We start from the raw sequence: 16,470 nt of genomic DNA, 5'->3' as shown, positions 1-16,470 counted from the left end.
GCTAATATCTGTTGCTAATCTTCCTCTATTTTGTATGTGGGTTGCCGCCACAGCATGGTCACTGGTGAGTGGTGTAGGTCTGTACCCGGGAACCAAACCCAGGCTGCCAAAGGGGAGCACGCTGAACTTAACCACTAGGCCATCAGGCAGGCCCAGGATCCTTTTTTATATCTTCCGTTTCTCTCGTTATCATGCTCATGTTTCCCTTACCTTCTGAACGTATGAAGCATGGTTATAAAAGCAATTTTAATGTCCTCAGGTGCCAGTTCCATCACGTTTGTCACATCTGAGTCTGTGTCAGTTGATTGACTTTTCTCCTGGTAATTGTCCTTACTTTCCTCCTTCTTTGAATGGCTGATAGTTTTTTACTGGATGCCAAACAACTGTGAATTTACGTGGTTGGTTGCTGGGTTTTGTTTTATTCCTGTAAATAGTGCTGGCTTTTATTTCTGGTGTGCATTTTACTTTCTTAGAATTAGTTGGATCCCTTGGAGGCCTACTTTTTTTTTTTCCTTAGGGAACTTTTATTTATATGAGGCTTACTTTTAAGCTTTTTTAGGACAAGCCCAGAGCTGCCTTTTTTTTTTTTTTCTGGGGCTAATTTAGCCCCACTACCAAGGCAATATCTTGAGGATTCTGCTTGATCTCTGTATTATGCCTTTGCATTCTGGCTATCGGAAACAAACTATTTCCAGCCCTGTGTGAGCTCCAGGAACTGTTCTGCCTATGTCTTTTCAATGATCTTTTTTCTACTCTTGAGTAATTTCTTCTCATGCTTGGTCAGTACTCAGTCAAAGACTTAAAGGGACACCTCTCCAGATCTTGAGCACTCTCTCTGCAAAACTCTATTCTCTCGAGTACTCCGCCTCATAAATTCTAGCTACCTTGGCTTTCCCAAACTTCAGTCTGTCTCCTCAACTCAGTGAGACTTTAACCGTCTGTTTTGGTTTCCATCCCTCATCTCAGGGGTCACAGTCCTGTTCTGCCTACTGTCCACTGCTGAAATCCACTGCTTCATATATTTTGTCTGGTTCTCTAGTTGTTTAAGGTGGGAAGGTAAATCCAGTGTCTGTCACTCCATCTTTCTTTCTTTCTTTCTTTATTTATTTATTGGTGAGGAGGATCAGCCCTGAGCTAACATCTGCCAATCCTCCTCTTTTTGCTGAGGAAGACTGGCCCTGGGCTAACATCCATGGCCATCTTCCTCCACTTTATATGGGATGCCGCCACAGCATGGCTTGCCAAGTGGTGCGTCGGTGTGCACCCGGGATCCAAACTGGTGAACCCTGGGCCGCCGCAGCGGAGCACGTGCACTTAACTGCTTGCGCCAGTGGGCTGGCCCCATGTCACTCCATCTTTAAAATGCATTTAAGTGGAATCATATTGTAACCAATTCTGTGAATTTAGTTTTTGCTCACAATTATGGTTTTGAGATTTATTAATATGCATGCAGATGGAGATTGTTCATTTTCATTGTTGTGTAGTATTCCATTATCTGAATACACAGTTTATCTATTCTATTGGATCACTTCCAGTTTTTTTTTGTTATTAAGAACAGTGCTGCCTGAATATTCCTGCCTAAACCTTCTGCTGCTCTTGTGATAAGTTTCTCTTTGAGGCATTTTTCAAAGGGTAGTTGTTGACTCATTAGCGGGTTGTGAGCTGACTAGAGAAAGATAGGGATTGTAGGGCGAGGTTGAGATCCTGGCTGAGCTTGGGGACCATGAATTGATAGAAGTGTCAGTCTTCCTGGTACAGGGACTTTCTCTTGTGGCATGAGTTCCTTCTGTAGTTGTGGAGGAGTTGGTTAGAGTCAGCAGGGGTTGGGGTTTTGTCAGGTGAGTGCCACAGCAGGACAAAGGGATAAGGGAGTGGAGGACAATGGCAGGAGAATCAAGGGACTCTGGAATCTAAGATGGGGTGAGGTGAGGGAATGTGAAGTCCAGAGGAGGCTGAAGAGTAGGCACAGCTGAGCTATTGATAGGTTCCAGTGAAGTCAGGTAACTGGTAGATTAGGAATAGTTGAGTGAGGCTGGAAAGGTGGTGGTGGAGATAAGGGTGTTAAGTAGGTATTTTTAGAGGTAGAAGGATGATGAGATCCAAGATATGGCCATAGAAGTGGGTGGCTGGGGTGGAGTAGAGGTGAAGGTTTTGTTTTCTTTGTTTTTTTTTATACTTTATTTTTTTTGTGAGGAAGATCAGCCCTGAGCTAACATCCATGCCAATCCTCCTCTTTTTGCTGAGGAAGACCGGCCCTGGGCTAACATCTGTGCCCATCTTCTTCTACTTTATATGGGACGCTGCCACAGCATGGCCTGACAAGCGGAGCCTTGGTGAGCGCCCAGGATCCGAACCGGGGCCGCCAGCAGTGGAGGGTGCACACTTAACCACTATGCCACAGTGCCGGCTCCGAGGTGAAGGTTTTCGGAAATGTAGAGAGTGAAGGGTGTTATCTAGGTCATTCTTGCATGGTGCCCGGGACTATGGCTAAACCCTGAGTGGAGAGAGAGTACATGAAGCACGTGACAAATTCCAGGAATGAGCGAAAGTGCCCAGGGAGGTGAGTGGAGAATAGTGACTAGGAGCAGAATGGTGGAGTATCCAATGGAATAGGGTTTTGGTGGGGAGCGAGAATAATGGTTTTATGTAGCACTGTGGTGAGAGATCCAAAGGTAGATGGGGTGGGGAGAATGAGAGGTCTCCACAAGGCAGACGTGCAACAGGATATGAAGGCAAGCAGAAGAGAGAGCTTCTTGGAGGAGGTGGAGCGTGTGAGAGAGTTCCCAGATTATGGAGCAGGAGTTCCAGAGAGTACAGTGGAATAGTTTGGGAAGGAGTATGGGGGAAGGATGGGAAATAAGAACTAGAAATGGGGACGCTTTCCAAAGGTCTTTGGGGCATTGCCCCTGCCATGTTGGAACTCTCATTTTATTCATTCTCGTTCATCAAAAATTTACTAGGTATCTACTGGGTTCCCAGGGATCCCAATGATGGGGATACAGTGGCCAAGGGGTCAGGTGGATCTTAGCTCCTCCTGGAGCTCTGAGCTAAGTGCAGGGAAGGCTGACTCAGAAACAGATGATTACAGTTGCATTTGGAAATCCCATACTGGTTGCCTTATGTGGAGGATGGATGGAGGATTCTGGGACGAAGAGTAGGCATGTGCTTATGGGGAAGGTGGCAGATGGTGATCTGCATGGTCAAGCAAAATGTAAGGAGCAGTGTTTGGGATGAGGTATTTGAGCTGAGAAAAACAACTTCAGACTACATTCTATCGGTCCGCCCTCAACCCCAGCCATGATCCCTGGCTGTGCTGGCAAGTCCCCCGGTGCTGAGTGCATATGATGATGATCCCACTTCTGTCAAGAAAGTGCTGGAGGCTGCCTGGCTTGGGGATCTGGGGCTGCAGCTAATGCCCTCCCAAAGGCAACTTCCCTAGGCCTGGCCCAGGTCCGGAAGAGGACACCCGCCTCCTCTGTCTGGGCTGGTGTAGAATTCAGCCACCCTCCACAGGCTGGAGAGACAGTTCTTAAAGAGAAACCTAGGTTCTGGGAAAACTGGGGGATGGAAGCTGCCTTCAGAATGAAGCCCTGAATGGTTACAGAAAAGGTGTGTGGGGCGGGGTGGGGAGGGGCTAGAAGGAATGACATGTGAAAAGGCTTTTAGAAAACACTGGCACATCTAGTCCACGCCTACATATAATGTAGCAAGAAAATAATGCCTCTTCAGTAAGTCTGTCTGTCTCTTGGCTTTCACGTGTTCATTCATTCATTCATTCATTCAGTTCTCACTTGCCAACTCATACCTCAGGCTATGAATCATACTTTTACTTCTGCTAAGTATTGGGATAAAAGATAAACAAGCTCTCTAACTTTCAGTTTTCTCTTCTCTCCTTTCCTTCTTTCTTTTCCTTTGCTTACTTCATTAAAAACATTTTAAATAGATAAGATGTACATATAGCACAAAATTCAAAAGGTAGAACATAGCATTCAGTGAAAAGTCCTCCTGCCACTTTTGAACTTCTCTACTTGGAAGTGATGCTACTTTTTGTTATGTGCCTTCCAGACCTATCTATAATACACAAGTAGCACATTATTCACACCTTTGGGTCTCTTGCTATTTTCACTTATCAGTACATCCTAGAGACTGTTCTGTATAAGCAAATGTAGAACTACCAGAATCTTTTAAATTGACACACAGAATTCCATCATCTGGATGTACCATATTTATTTCATCAGTCTTCTATTGAAGGACGTTCAGCTCATTTGCTATGCAACAATACTACAATCTTGAGAAAGTTGTTTTTCTTTTAATAGATGAATTTATTTCCATTGCATTTATAAATAGTCTCACTGATTTATTTTATTGCCACGTGGAGGGCTGTTAAATAAACTTTATTTTAGAGCAGTTTTAGAAAAACTGGGATGATGAGTCCTCGTGTGCTCCATACCCAGTTTCCCCTACCATTAACATCTTACATTAGTATGGTATATTTGTTACAATTAATAAACCAATATTGACATATTTTTATTAACTGAAGTCCATAGTTTATTTAGATTTCTGCTCCAGGATTCCGTCCAGGATAGCACATAACATTTAGGAGTCATGGCTTCTTAGATTCCTTGTGGCTGTGACAGTTTCTCAGCCTTTCCTTGTTTTTGATGAGTTTTGAGGAGCACTGGTCAGATATTTTGTAGAACATCTGTCCCTCAGTTGGGATTTGTCTGATGTTTTTCGCATGATTCAGCTCGAGTTACATGTTTTTAGGAGGAAGACCGCAGAGGTAAAATGCCATTTCCTGCAAATCATAGCATGGATACACACTATTCACATGACTTATTACCGCTGTTGATGTTGACTTTGATCACCTGGCTGAGATAGTGCTGAGTTTCTCCGTTGTAAAGTCGCTCTTTCCTCTATACTATACTCTTTGGGAGGAAGTCACTAAGTGCAGCCTGCAAGTAAGGAGGGGGGCTTCAGTTCTACCTCCCTGAAGGTGGGGTTTCTACATAAATGATTTGGAATTCTTCTGCATGGAAGATTTGTCTATTCTCTGTTTATTTATTCATTTAATAATTTATATGCAAATAATATAATTCACATAACATAAAATTAATCCTTTTTTTTAAAGCATACATTTGGTGTTTTTTAATATATTCATGAAGTTGTTTAATCATCACCAGATTGCTGCAAACCTTTGGTTAATTTCCTGAGTTCTGAAAATGTTGATTCTAACCATTTTTGCCACTCTTCTCATTGCTTTTACGGAGGAGAGAATTTTGGGAGGTCCTTATGCCACCATTTTCACTGACTTTTTCATTGCAGTTTTATTTTGCATTTTTCAAATTATAAGTGATAATTAGATTTCTTTTCATATAATCATGGGCTATTAAATCATTTTTTGTGAATTGTCTGTTGATAATTTTGTCCATTTTTCCTCTGGGTTTTGGTGTATTTTCCCCTCAATTTTTAAGAGTTTGCCAGTTGTCTGTTGATTTTATCTTTTTTTTTTTGCCATTTGTAAGATTTTTATTTTCATGCAGTCAGTTTTACCAACGCTGATCCCTTTGGGCTTTACTCTTACTTGTGGAATGAGGTACAGATCGAATTTAGCTTTTGCTAGTTCGTTCAGCAGCTGTCCCAGCACCATTTCTTTCTTTTTTTTTTTTTTTGTGAGGAAGATCAGCCCTGAGCTAACATCCATGCTAATCCTTCCTCTTTTTTTGCTGAGGAAGACCAGCTCTGAGCTAACATCTATTGCCAATCCTCCTCCTTTTCTTTTTTTTTTTTATCCCCAAAGCCCCAGTAGATAGCTGCATGTCATAGTTGCACATCCTTCTAGTTGCTGTATGTGGGACGTGGCCTCAGCATGGCCAGAGAAGCGGTGCGTCGGTGCGCGACCGGGATCCGAACCTGGGCCGACAGTAGCGGAGCGCATGCACTTAACCGCTAAGCCACGGAGCCGGCCGCCAGCACCATTTCTTAAAGTTCATCTTCACTACAGTGATTTGAGTTGTCGCTCTTATCATATACTTATTTTCCCTATGTACTTGTGTCTTTTTATGGACTTTCTATTTTATTCCACTGGTCTATTTTTGTCTATTTGTTCACTAGTTCCACATTAGTCATTGACCTTGCAGCCCCCAGCCCAGCCTGGTGATCACCTTCCTGCAGCCCTCTCAATGGAGACACTGCACACTCCAGGCCTCCCACCCACACCAGTGCCCTTTGTCCCTCTGCTAACTCCAAGGTGTCTCTCCTGCCCCTCCCAACACCATGGCCCTTCCATCATGGACACTGTGTGTTCCATGCCTTCTGCTCACACCAGCACCCGCACTCCCTCCCTTGCACCTGGCTCTTGTCTACAGCTCACTTGCGCCCTGGAGGGTTGCTTCCTGCTTGATCAGTGACCGGCCCAGGTCTGCTTCTCAAGTGACTACGAACCAACAAACTTCTCTGCCATCCACTTTCTGCAACTGCATATTCTTCAATGAGATCTGAATCCCCACCTTAGAGACAGAGCTCATCTTTCAAGCTTGCCCTTCCTTAGGCACTCTCTCTCAGCCCTAGGGTACCATATAGTGTTCTCTTACATCTTAGAGTGACTCCTGTATCATAGTTCAGTCATTCTTTATATTAAACTTCCCCTGTGTAAATCACTGTGTGCTTTCTCTCTCCTGATTGGACTAAGACTGATGCAATCACAGAGTGTGTTTGTTGTGGTGTAAAAGGAGAATGCAACTAGCATCCAATACTGTGCAGTATCATTGCATACTGCACACCACCATGTCTACTAATGAGTTCCTTACGTTTTAAATAAATATGTAATTGAGGGTGTTAGTGCTTTATATAATGTGAAATCCTTGGTGGGTTGTTATATGAATGTTTTGGTGAAATTTGAGGAAAGTGGTTGGGGTTTTTTGGATGGGTTGGGAATGTGTTACTACATTTCATATTTAGGTTAATGTCTAAAAATTCACTGTGCAGCAGATTAGATTTGGATAATGAGGAATGGCTCATATTATCTTTTTCTTTTTATGGTGGTTGCACTTAACATCATACCCAAGTTCACTCTCATATCTCTTTGGTCTCCTCCTCACCCTAGTGTGTTGATAATGCATGGAAGTTTTGTTTGGGGTTGTTATGGAATGTTTTTTTTGGTCCTAGCAACAACGTAGATGAATCTTAGAAATATAATGTTGAGTTGAGAACAATCCAGTTCCAGAAGACTATATAGAGCTTAATATAATTTATATGAAGCTCAAAATAAGAAAATGTACATTTTTTTTGAATACATACATTTGTGATAAATCTATACAAGGAAATCAAGGGAATTTCTATATACAAAATTCAGAGTAGTAGTTAATTCCAGAGGATAGACAGAGGGTTGGATGGGGGAAGCACATAGGTAGATACAAAAGTATCAATAATATTCCAATTTTTAGATTAGGTGAAGAGTCTGGCTTCAGGCCAAAAGCCTATGTATGATTTTTTTTTTTAGGCCTGACCATAAGTCTTTGACTGGCTAATCTCATGTGAGGGGAAAGCTGCTCTCCTCATACCAGACCTGGCGCACAGCCAGAGCGCTGAAGTTTTCTGCAGGGAGTTGCAAGGACTCAGGGCCCTGGTGGGCCAGACGTGCTCATATGCACATTTGCGTTTTCAGCCCGGTCACCCCCACTCTGAGGCCTCCTTACTGGGGGCCCTGGTGAGCCACTTTTCCTCACTCCGCCTCAGAACTTTCCCACTCCTAGCCCTTCCTCCTCTTCCTCCCCCAGGTCCATAAGAAGGCAGGAGCAGTGAGGTAATTCCCCTGTTGCCTGCACTGATCTGACCTTGCCCTCTGCTGTTCCTCGGGGAAAAATGGAGCATTAGGGAGACAGCACCTTGTTTTCACCTCTCGCTTGTGCTGTTATGGTAAGTGAATAAAGCCTCGATTTTCACCTTCACTTTGGCTTGTTGTCCTGATTAACCATCTAGGCACCCAGCAACTCAACAAATTAATGCAGCGAGCATGGTGGCCAATTGAGCATGAAGCTGTTTTTGAAGAATGAACAGTCTGAGGGTCCCGTGGGGGCACCTCCACAGCCATGCCAATGGGCCTTGGGAGTGCTAGTGGGTTATTTACAGAAACTTTTCTGTTCTGAAGGGAACCTTTGGTCCTCAGCTCCCTGGCTGAGCTCGCCCAGTGGGTCAAATTAGAAATCCAACAGAGGTTCTCTAGGAAAGCTAAGGAAGCAGTTCCCTGGCTACTGCACAAGGTCCTGTGGCAACGGGACCAGAAGCTGTCAGAGACTCCGCACGCTGAGCCGCATGCAGTGACTGTCGTTGGCTCTGAGCAGGTCCCTGGTGCCAGCAGACATCCTGCGACGCAGCATGTTGTTGAGACTCATGCCTTCAAGAAAAGGGTGTAGAGTCCTTTGGGATCACTTTGCCCAGTGGCTCAAAGAGACCTTAGAGACTTGGTCAGCTTGCCTCCACAATGAAAAGGATGATCTTGTTACAGTTAGTGATGGAGAGTGGTGCCTTGGGGATGCATTACTATAGACTCGCTTTTTTGAAGTGCCCTGACGGTGGCCACCTTGCCTAAGGAGGAAGAGGGGATGAGAGGGTGCAAACGTCCTAGACTGAGTGCTATTCGGCTCTGACAGCTTTGGCCCACCTGTGACAAGTTCCTTGTTTGGACCACACTTGCAGGGGCTATAGCGTCCCTGCAAGCCACCCTTGTGGTCCCTTGATCTACAATGAGGGATTGAGAACAGTAGATGGTAAGACTGTTAGCCAGACTCAAATACCCAGGTTTGTCTGTGCTGTTCCTGCTGGCGCTGGTCACCAGGCCCCATTAAACCTCCTCGTGAGGTGGGGTCAATCCGTCCACGACAGTCTAAGTCTTAACTTACAAATCCCCACACATGGAAAAAAAAAGCGGCCACTGGCAAAATAGCAAAGACTGACCAGGACAAAGGGCAGCATAAAGGGGCCGGCCCGGTGGCGCAAGCGGTTAAGTGCGTGCGCTCTGCTGCAGTGGCCCGGGGTTCGCCGGTTCGGATCCCGGGCGCGCACCGACGCACCGCTTGGCAAGCCATGCTGTGGCGGCGTCCCATATAAAGTGGAGGAAGATGGGGACGGATGTTAGCCCAAGGCCAGTCTTCCTCAGCAAAGAGGAGGATTGGCAGATGTTAGCTCAGGGCTGGTCTTCCTCACACACACACAAAAAAGGGCAGCGTAAGAGTAAAAACCTGGCGCCCTCTGCCGGGCAACCTGGGCAAAGGCTTCCCAAAAAGATGTGTGAATTTGATCACTGGATGACAGAGTCTCAAAGGAGGAGACTGACAGGCCAAGGAATTCAGGGCCAAGTACTGGCCCGTGGGACACCTGATGGGGCTCCCAGTGAACCTGGAGATGAATCGGGAAAATGACTTTTTCCCATCTGCCAATCTTACCTGGACCTCTTGGCATTCAAAAATAAATAAGACTAGGGGTCATGCCCCCAATGGGGGACCGGAGGCCCTATGCCAAGGGCAAGGTTCAGTGGGGATGTACTGGAGAATTGCACTTCTTGGGCCTTTGGCTGCTAGTGCACAGGTGACTGTGATCCCTGAAACCCCGGCTCCAGGATGAGGGGGAAACAAATAAAGCTCTCTGGTTTGGGGTTTGAGGCCAAGACCAGTGGGACCCTTGCCCAAGCCCAGCTATGGGTGGGTCCTTTCAGGTCCCTGCAAACCTCCTTTGCTATGGCTCCCACTACAGAATGTATTATGGGTATAGATGTATTGTCTATGTGTACTCCTACCTGCCTTTGCCCCAGATGCCTAAGAACTGCTGCATTTTAGTAGGGCACATGGATGGCCTGTGAATCTACTCAGTTACCTATCATTGTCTACCCAAAACAATATTGGCTGCTTGGGGGAGAAAAAAAAATAACTGCTCACATTGCCGATCTCAAGGAAGCCAAAGTTTATGAGATGATTTTTCCATTGAGTAGCCCCGTCTGGCCTGCGCTCAAGGCCTTGGGTGTCTGGAGACTCACCACCGATTATAGGAGGCTCAGTGCCATAGCCCTGGTGGACCTGATACTGTGACTATCACCGAGGTTATTGCTCAAGCTGAGGAAACTTCATCCCCTCTCTACCCAGAATATCAGGATCAATTTACCTTTATGTGGAGTGGGTTGCAATACACCTTTAATGTCCTACTACAAGGTTACCTAGATTCTCCAGCTATCTGTCATCAATGTGATCTGGAAAAAGTTCTGCTCCTGGAGGAAGCACTAGCCTTCCTCATATTGATGACATCCTCCTGGTGGACCCAGACAAGGGCACCATCAAACAAGGACTGGACACCCTGTTGACTCACATACAACAACAGAGCTGTTGCATGGCAGCAACATAGCCAGGCCATTAACATAGGCAAGGCACAAGGACCTAGTGTCCAGAGAAATTCCTGGGCATTATCTGGGAAGGGGCATGATGTCTCATTCTAGAGCTGACTGCCCTGACAAATAAAAAGGAGACCCAGTGATTGGTGGGTCTCTTTGGCTACTGGTGCTCTCATAACCCATGTGGGGATCTTGAAGGCATCTGTGTACTGGGTTACCAGAAAGGCAGCTACCTTAGAGTGAGGTATCTACCAACGAATTCCCTGGAGGCCTGGTTCCAATGGGCCACCCGGCCGCCCTTCCCCTGGGCGCCATGGATCCACATTTGCCTTTGACTTACAGGTCTCAGCAACCTCTCAGTTCACTGATTGGAGCCTACGGCAGAAGAACAGTGCCACAGGCCAGTGGCACCATTTGGCTTTCGGATCCATAAATTCCCAGAGTTGGCTGAAAGGTACGCACCCGTTCAGAGGCAATCATTGGCCTATTAGGGCCTTCCTAGTACCTCAAGTATACCAAGCTTGTTAATGTGGACATGATACATTGCTGCAACTGATTCTGTAGGAGCAAAACACCTCCCTAAATATAAACTCACTCCTGTCAGAGGAGGCACCCAGAACATCCGGAGGAGGGTGCAGGGTCTGCCCCCAGAGCTATTTTGGCCATACTGGTGGTGGCCTTCTCCCCTACACTCACTCTTGCCCTACACAGACTGTGTGGTTATTCTCACTTCTGGGGTCAACCAATTAGAAAAGGTTATACGCAATCTGTCCTTACCTTGTTGAGGTTATTAATGATACTATCGCAGCTTTGGAGCCACAACAGACCAGCCTCAAGCCTTTGGCCTGAATAGTGTTGGCTAACTGCTGGCCAGCCAAGGAGGGGGGTCTGTGTGATTGCCAACACTTGGATCAATGAGACTGGCCAAATAGAACAGTCCATGAGGATGCTTAGACAGAACCCCTCCTGGCTCCCTAGAGTACACTCTAATGAGCTAAGGGACATCTTTTTCTGGCTTGACAGCCATTGGGGCTCATGACTACATTCACTCCTCCAGGAAGGCCTGGTCGTCCTACTTGGAGTGACTTTGATCACGGCCCTCGAACTGATGACTCAGCTTGGTCACAACCCCTCAATGTCTGGCTCATTTGTGTCCATGGTAGTGTAGCCTATGCTTCCTGCTCAGGCCTTGAAGGATCAAGGGCTGGAGTCGAAGAGTCTAGTTCCAGGCCAAAATCCTACTTGTGATGTTTCAGGCCCCACCATAGGTAATTACAAGACTACCTGGCAGGCCTTATGGGGGGAAGCTGCCCTCCCCACACCAGACTTGGTGCATAGCAGTGCATTGCAAATTTCTGAAGGGAGTTGCTGCCAAAGACACACCACACAGGCCAGCCATGCTCATGTGCATATCTGCATTCCTAGTCTCCTTACTGGGGGCCTTGGCTGAGGCACTATTTTCCCCCATCTGACTCAGTACTTTTCTACTCCTAGCCTTTTCCCTTCTTCCTCATCCATTACCCCACTCCATAAAAAGGTTTTTTAGTTTGGGACAGTGAGAGAATTCCCCCCATCTGCACTGCATGTCACTTAACCCTTGCCTGATGCTGTTTCATGGAGAAAGATGGAACATCGGGGAGCTGGCATCTCTTCTTTTTGCACCTTGCTTGCTCTGTGGCAGTAAACACATGAAGCTTGATTGTTACTTTCAGTTTGTCTCATTGTCCTAACTGACCATCTTGACACCTACCTGCATGCCATTTGGTAATGGGCTCTCAGAGATCTTCATTTTTTTATACTTATAACTTACAGATATTATTTCATATAATATCAAATACAACATTAAGATATAATTTTTAAAATGCTACCTGGGTTCCTCAAAGACTCAGGGATCTAGCTTCTGGGGCCTCTGTGAGGTGAGAGTTGGGGGTCAAGAAGAAGCTCAAATGCTGCAGCGCAAAGTGAAGCCCAGGGGATCTGCGTTCCGCTCCCTTTCAGGGCTCTGGGTGGAAAGCGCTTTTCAATGTTCCCTCCTTGGAAATGAGGAGTGGGCCAGATCACATCCTTGACTCCACCCAGATCTTTGTGCCACGGGCATATTACACGAGCTGGGGATTGGATGGGTCAAAGTCAGAGCTAAGAGGGCAGGGCCTGCAAGAGCTGGGAGAAGGGCCTAGTCAGCAGGGAAAGATGGCTGAGCTCCTCGGGAGCAGTTACCAAGCCGTGCCCACGCAAAGAAACAGACCACAGGTCACCCCGGCTGCGGACGTGTCAGCAGAGGCAGTGAAGAAAAGGGCCCAAGGCCCAGGGGAAAGGCTAGATCCCTCCCCTGGCAGCCTACACTTAACCCACCCCTCCTCCAATGCCACAATGAGAGCACATTGAGGAGGCAGAGGGGAAAGGGAGACACCTTGCCTGAGAGACGAAACAGTCATGACGGGAGGTTCAACTTTTGAATTGATTAAGTACTCATCCAAATACGTTTCATTTATTCTGGGACCATTTAATACCTCAAGTGACCAAGCGTTCCCCTTCTCTTAACCCCATAGAAATGGAGCTCTAAAGAAACATGAGCTCAGATACAGAATACTACATTCTTTACAAATCTGCACTATGTCTACATTTCAATAGTCTACATATGTACATTTTTACATGTACACACAGAGGTAAATGCACAGAGCAAGATCTAGAAGGATTCATAGCGCCCTGATAAAAATAGTCACCCCTGGAGAGGGGAGGGAAGGAAGAGTGCTTCTGATTCTACTGAAATACATACATGTATTCCTTGTATGTTTTAGAAAAAAATAAATGAAAACCTTAAGAGTTTACAAATAATATTTAAGCGCTGACTACATGCTGGCACAGTGCTAGGTGCCGAGCAAACAAAGTCTTAGTAGGGAGACTCTTTCAGCTGTTTTCATTTCCTCGTGGGCTGATGGGTTCATAGTCATTGGCAAAAATTATCTGTGGACTCTTTGATGCTGCTTTAAGTGATCAGATCGTGCAAAAGTCCTGTTGCATTTGGTACACAGGTAGGGTCGCTCCCCACTGTGCTTTCTCTTGTGTCTGCTGAGCTCATCTGAACGGGAGAATTTCCACGTGCATCCCTTCACATCGCATTCGTAGGGCTTCTCCCCTGGACCAGAGAGAGAAAGAGAGAGACTTGTCATGCTTCAGGATAGCGTGGGACAGGGAAGCTGAAAGTGAATGCAGAAGAAAAAGGTTTTGAGCATGTTGGCGTGGGAGAGGGAGAGCCAGAGGAGAGGAGACCGGAGGGGGTGAGTGAAAGACGAAGAGAAGGAGGGCACCATGAGCTGGAAGGATAAGAGGAAAACTGTGAAGGAGGGAAAGGAAGAGAAAAAGAAAAATAGGAGGAAAAGCAGGGGTCAGCAGGAAAGTCAGTAGGGGAATAAGGAGGTTAAGGGAGGGGTGTGTCTGTTGGGCCTAAAGGGAGTCCACGGAGTGACAGTCCGAGTAGAGGTAGGGTCAAGACCATCCTAAGAGGGCAAACAAATCCCTCCACTTATTCCCATCATCCCAGCACAGTCAACACCACAAAAGGCTGCAGCGTTTGGCTCTGGCCCAGAACTAGAGTCTGTCCTTAGGACTGCTTTATCCACCCTTTCAAATTTGCCAACATTTTCTAGTGGTCCCAGACTTACGGGGAGGTGGCAACAATCTCAAATGATCCCAAAACTTTACAAGACACAAATCTTTAGTCATTTGCCTGCCACTCTCATCCCTTGGCCCTCACTCACCAGTGTGTTTGCGCTCATGGATTCGGAGGTGGGAAGGCTTTGTATACGATTTCCCACAGTCCTGGTATGTGCAGGTGTAGGGCTTCAAAATGTCAGGATTCTTCTGGAACTGACATCTCTGGGTCTTGAGGTTCCACTTCTGCTTTTCTAGAGATTGTCCTTGGATCAAATGGGAACTTGGAAAGTACAGGAATCCTGGGTATGGCAATGACGATCGATGTGGCATCATATGGCCTCCACAGAGAGCGTGGTCATCAGTGAAGGCTGTCATATGGTCCCCCTTAAGGGTCATCATCTGACCACCATAGAGGGTCTTGTCACAACCGAAAGTCACCATCTGGCTCCCATAGAAGGTCTGGTCCCCACTGTATGTTGTCACCTGGTCCCCAGTGAAGGTCTGGGTACCAGTGAAGGTCACTGTACAGCCCCCTTTAAGTGCTGTCATCTGGCTTCCATAGAGGGTCTGGTCCCCAGTGAAGGTCATCTGGCCTCCATAGAGGGTCTGGTCATCACTGAGGGTATTCACCTGCTCTTCACACACGGTTGTCATCTCTCTCCTATTTAGGGTCTGGTCACCACTGGAAGTCATTGCATGGTGCTCAGTGAGGGTGTGGTCCCCACTGAAGGTCATCTGGCCTCCATAGAGGGTCTGGTCATCACTGAGGGTCTTCATCTGGCTACCTTCATTGAGGATTGTCATCTTGTTGGCAGTGATGGTTGTCTTTTGGCAATCACTGAATGATGTCTTCGGGGTGTCAGTGACATCTGTCCTCTGGGAGGTTGCTGTGGGTTTTCTCTGATCAAAGGAGGTCACCTGGCCCATGGAAAAAGTCTCACTTAGGTCTCCAGGGGGCATATCAAGGGCTTTAACAGGGGGTGGTGTTGAGTTCTGGACAAGGACTATCCCAGGGATGTTAGAACAAGCAGAAATCAGAATTGTGGGGGAAGTCATTACCTGGCTCTGGATTGACTCATGTTGGCTGTCCTCACCATGGGCAGTCAGAGGTATAAAGAGCTGTGGCTCTGGTGCAGCTGGGGTTCTTGCCTTAAGTGTCTCAGAGAGGTCCTGGAGGAACTCCTCAATTTCCTCAAATGTCTGAAGGAAAGAATCCATGGAACTCTCATTGCTGTTGCCTGATAACTGAAGTAAATCTTCAGCTGTGGGATCCTGCAAAAAAATTAGAAGTTCAGGCGTCAAATCCCCAATTCCACACACTCTTCCTCTCCACCCCCGCTGACCCTATCCTAGTCTAGCCCACCCTCATCTCTTGCCTAGAAGCCTGCAATTGCCTCTTGATTGGCCTCTCTGAGTCTGGAATTGACTCCATCCAATGCACCCTCCAGACACAGCCAGAGTAACATTTCTAAAATGCAAACTCTTACCATGCTACTCCTACCTCCTAGTGGAGGTGGGACTCTAGATGAATGCATGAATGCCCCACCATCCTCTACAGAGATCTTGCCCCAGAGACTTTTCCAAAGATGCCCCACCTCCCCAGACATTGTACTGGAGATTTGGTTAAATTAATGAACTTTCAAACATATCTCATTTCATTCCCACCATGACCCCAGAAGATAGGAGCCACAATTAATCCCATTTTAAAGAAGAGAAAACAGAGGTCCAAGGAGATGAAGTGACTTGGCCCAAGTGGAAGACTCATAACTTGAATTGGACTTATCTGGTTCTGGGTGCTCACAGACCTGCATCCACTGTGGATCTTCTCCCCAGAGACCTCTCTGGATGCTCCCAGGGACTCTAGCCTCCTGAGAACCATCTTGGAAAGCATCAGCTTCCAGGAACCATTCCAAGAAGTAGTTTCTTTAGAGGCAGAGGTCTAATGTGCATATGGCTAAGGTTTATACTTCTATTCAAAATGGCCATTATTATGCTTCTAGGTTTCCTATACATCCGGTATCAGGCTTACAATTATCTCCCAAAAGCCATCATGTGAGTAGCCTCACATTATTTTCATCCTGTACGCCTCTTTCCAGATCTTGTCCTACTATAGCCAGACCACTCCACTCAGTTTTGCCATGTCCCTGTCCTGTCTCTTGCTCAGCCTGCCTCACTCAGCCAAGTTACATCATGTCTTATCAAATAGGATCTGCTTTCCTATTCCTGCCCTATCCTGACTCTCAGAGCAGAGAGACAGCCATGATAATTTCCCCAGGCTTTATTCAGAACTTACAACCATACTGCCATTGAACATGGTAGACTGAGGGCACTCTGAAGTCCTCTTCTTCTACACCAAATGCATAGAAGTGATAGATGGCTTTACATTTAATTAAATATACAATCATGCTTGGCAATAAATGGAATTTTCCAAGCCACAA

At 46.4% G+C, this 16,470-nt stretch overlaps 1 protein-coding gene across 2 annotated transcripts; it reads right to left on the bottom strand.

Annotated features, from left to right (window-relative positions):
- Positions 1 to 12,785: 12,785 nt before the first annotated feature.
- On the bottom strand, positions 12,786 to 15,299 carry LOC147914069 (uncharacterized). 2 transcript variants are annotated; one of them, XM_087445790.1, is made up of 3 exons: positions 15,092 to 15,299; positions 14,137 to 14,950; positions 12,786 to 13,514 (listed from the first exon to the last, which is right to left on the bottom strand). In XM_087445790.1, the coding sequence occupies exons 1-3, from the start codon at positions 15,248 to 15,250 to the stop codon at positions 13,339 to 13,341; spliced, it is 1,149 nt and encodes a 382-aa protein (XP_087301916.1). In that variant the 5' UTR covers positions 15,251 to 15,299; the 3' UTR covers positions 12,786 to 13,338. The 2 variants fall into 2 exon arrangements, with proteins under 2 accessions (XP_087301916.1, XP_087301915.1); XM_087445789.1 differs by having other exon boundaries at positions 14,137 to 15,299.
- Positions 15,300 to 16,470: the final 1,171 nt, after the last annotated feature.

This window comes from Ceratotherium simum, chromosome 22, assembly GCF_057802395.1.
Source record: "Ceratotherium simum simum isolate JZ-2026a chromosome 22, ASM5780239v1, whole genome shotgun sequence".
Taxonomy (NCBI): Eukaryota; Metazoa; Chordata; class Mammalia; order Perissodactyla; family Rhinocerotidae; genus Ceratotherium; species Ceratotherium simum.
This window is presented reverse-complemented; position numbering and strand designations above follow the sequence as displayed.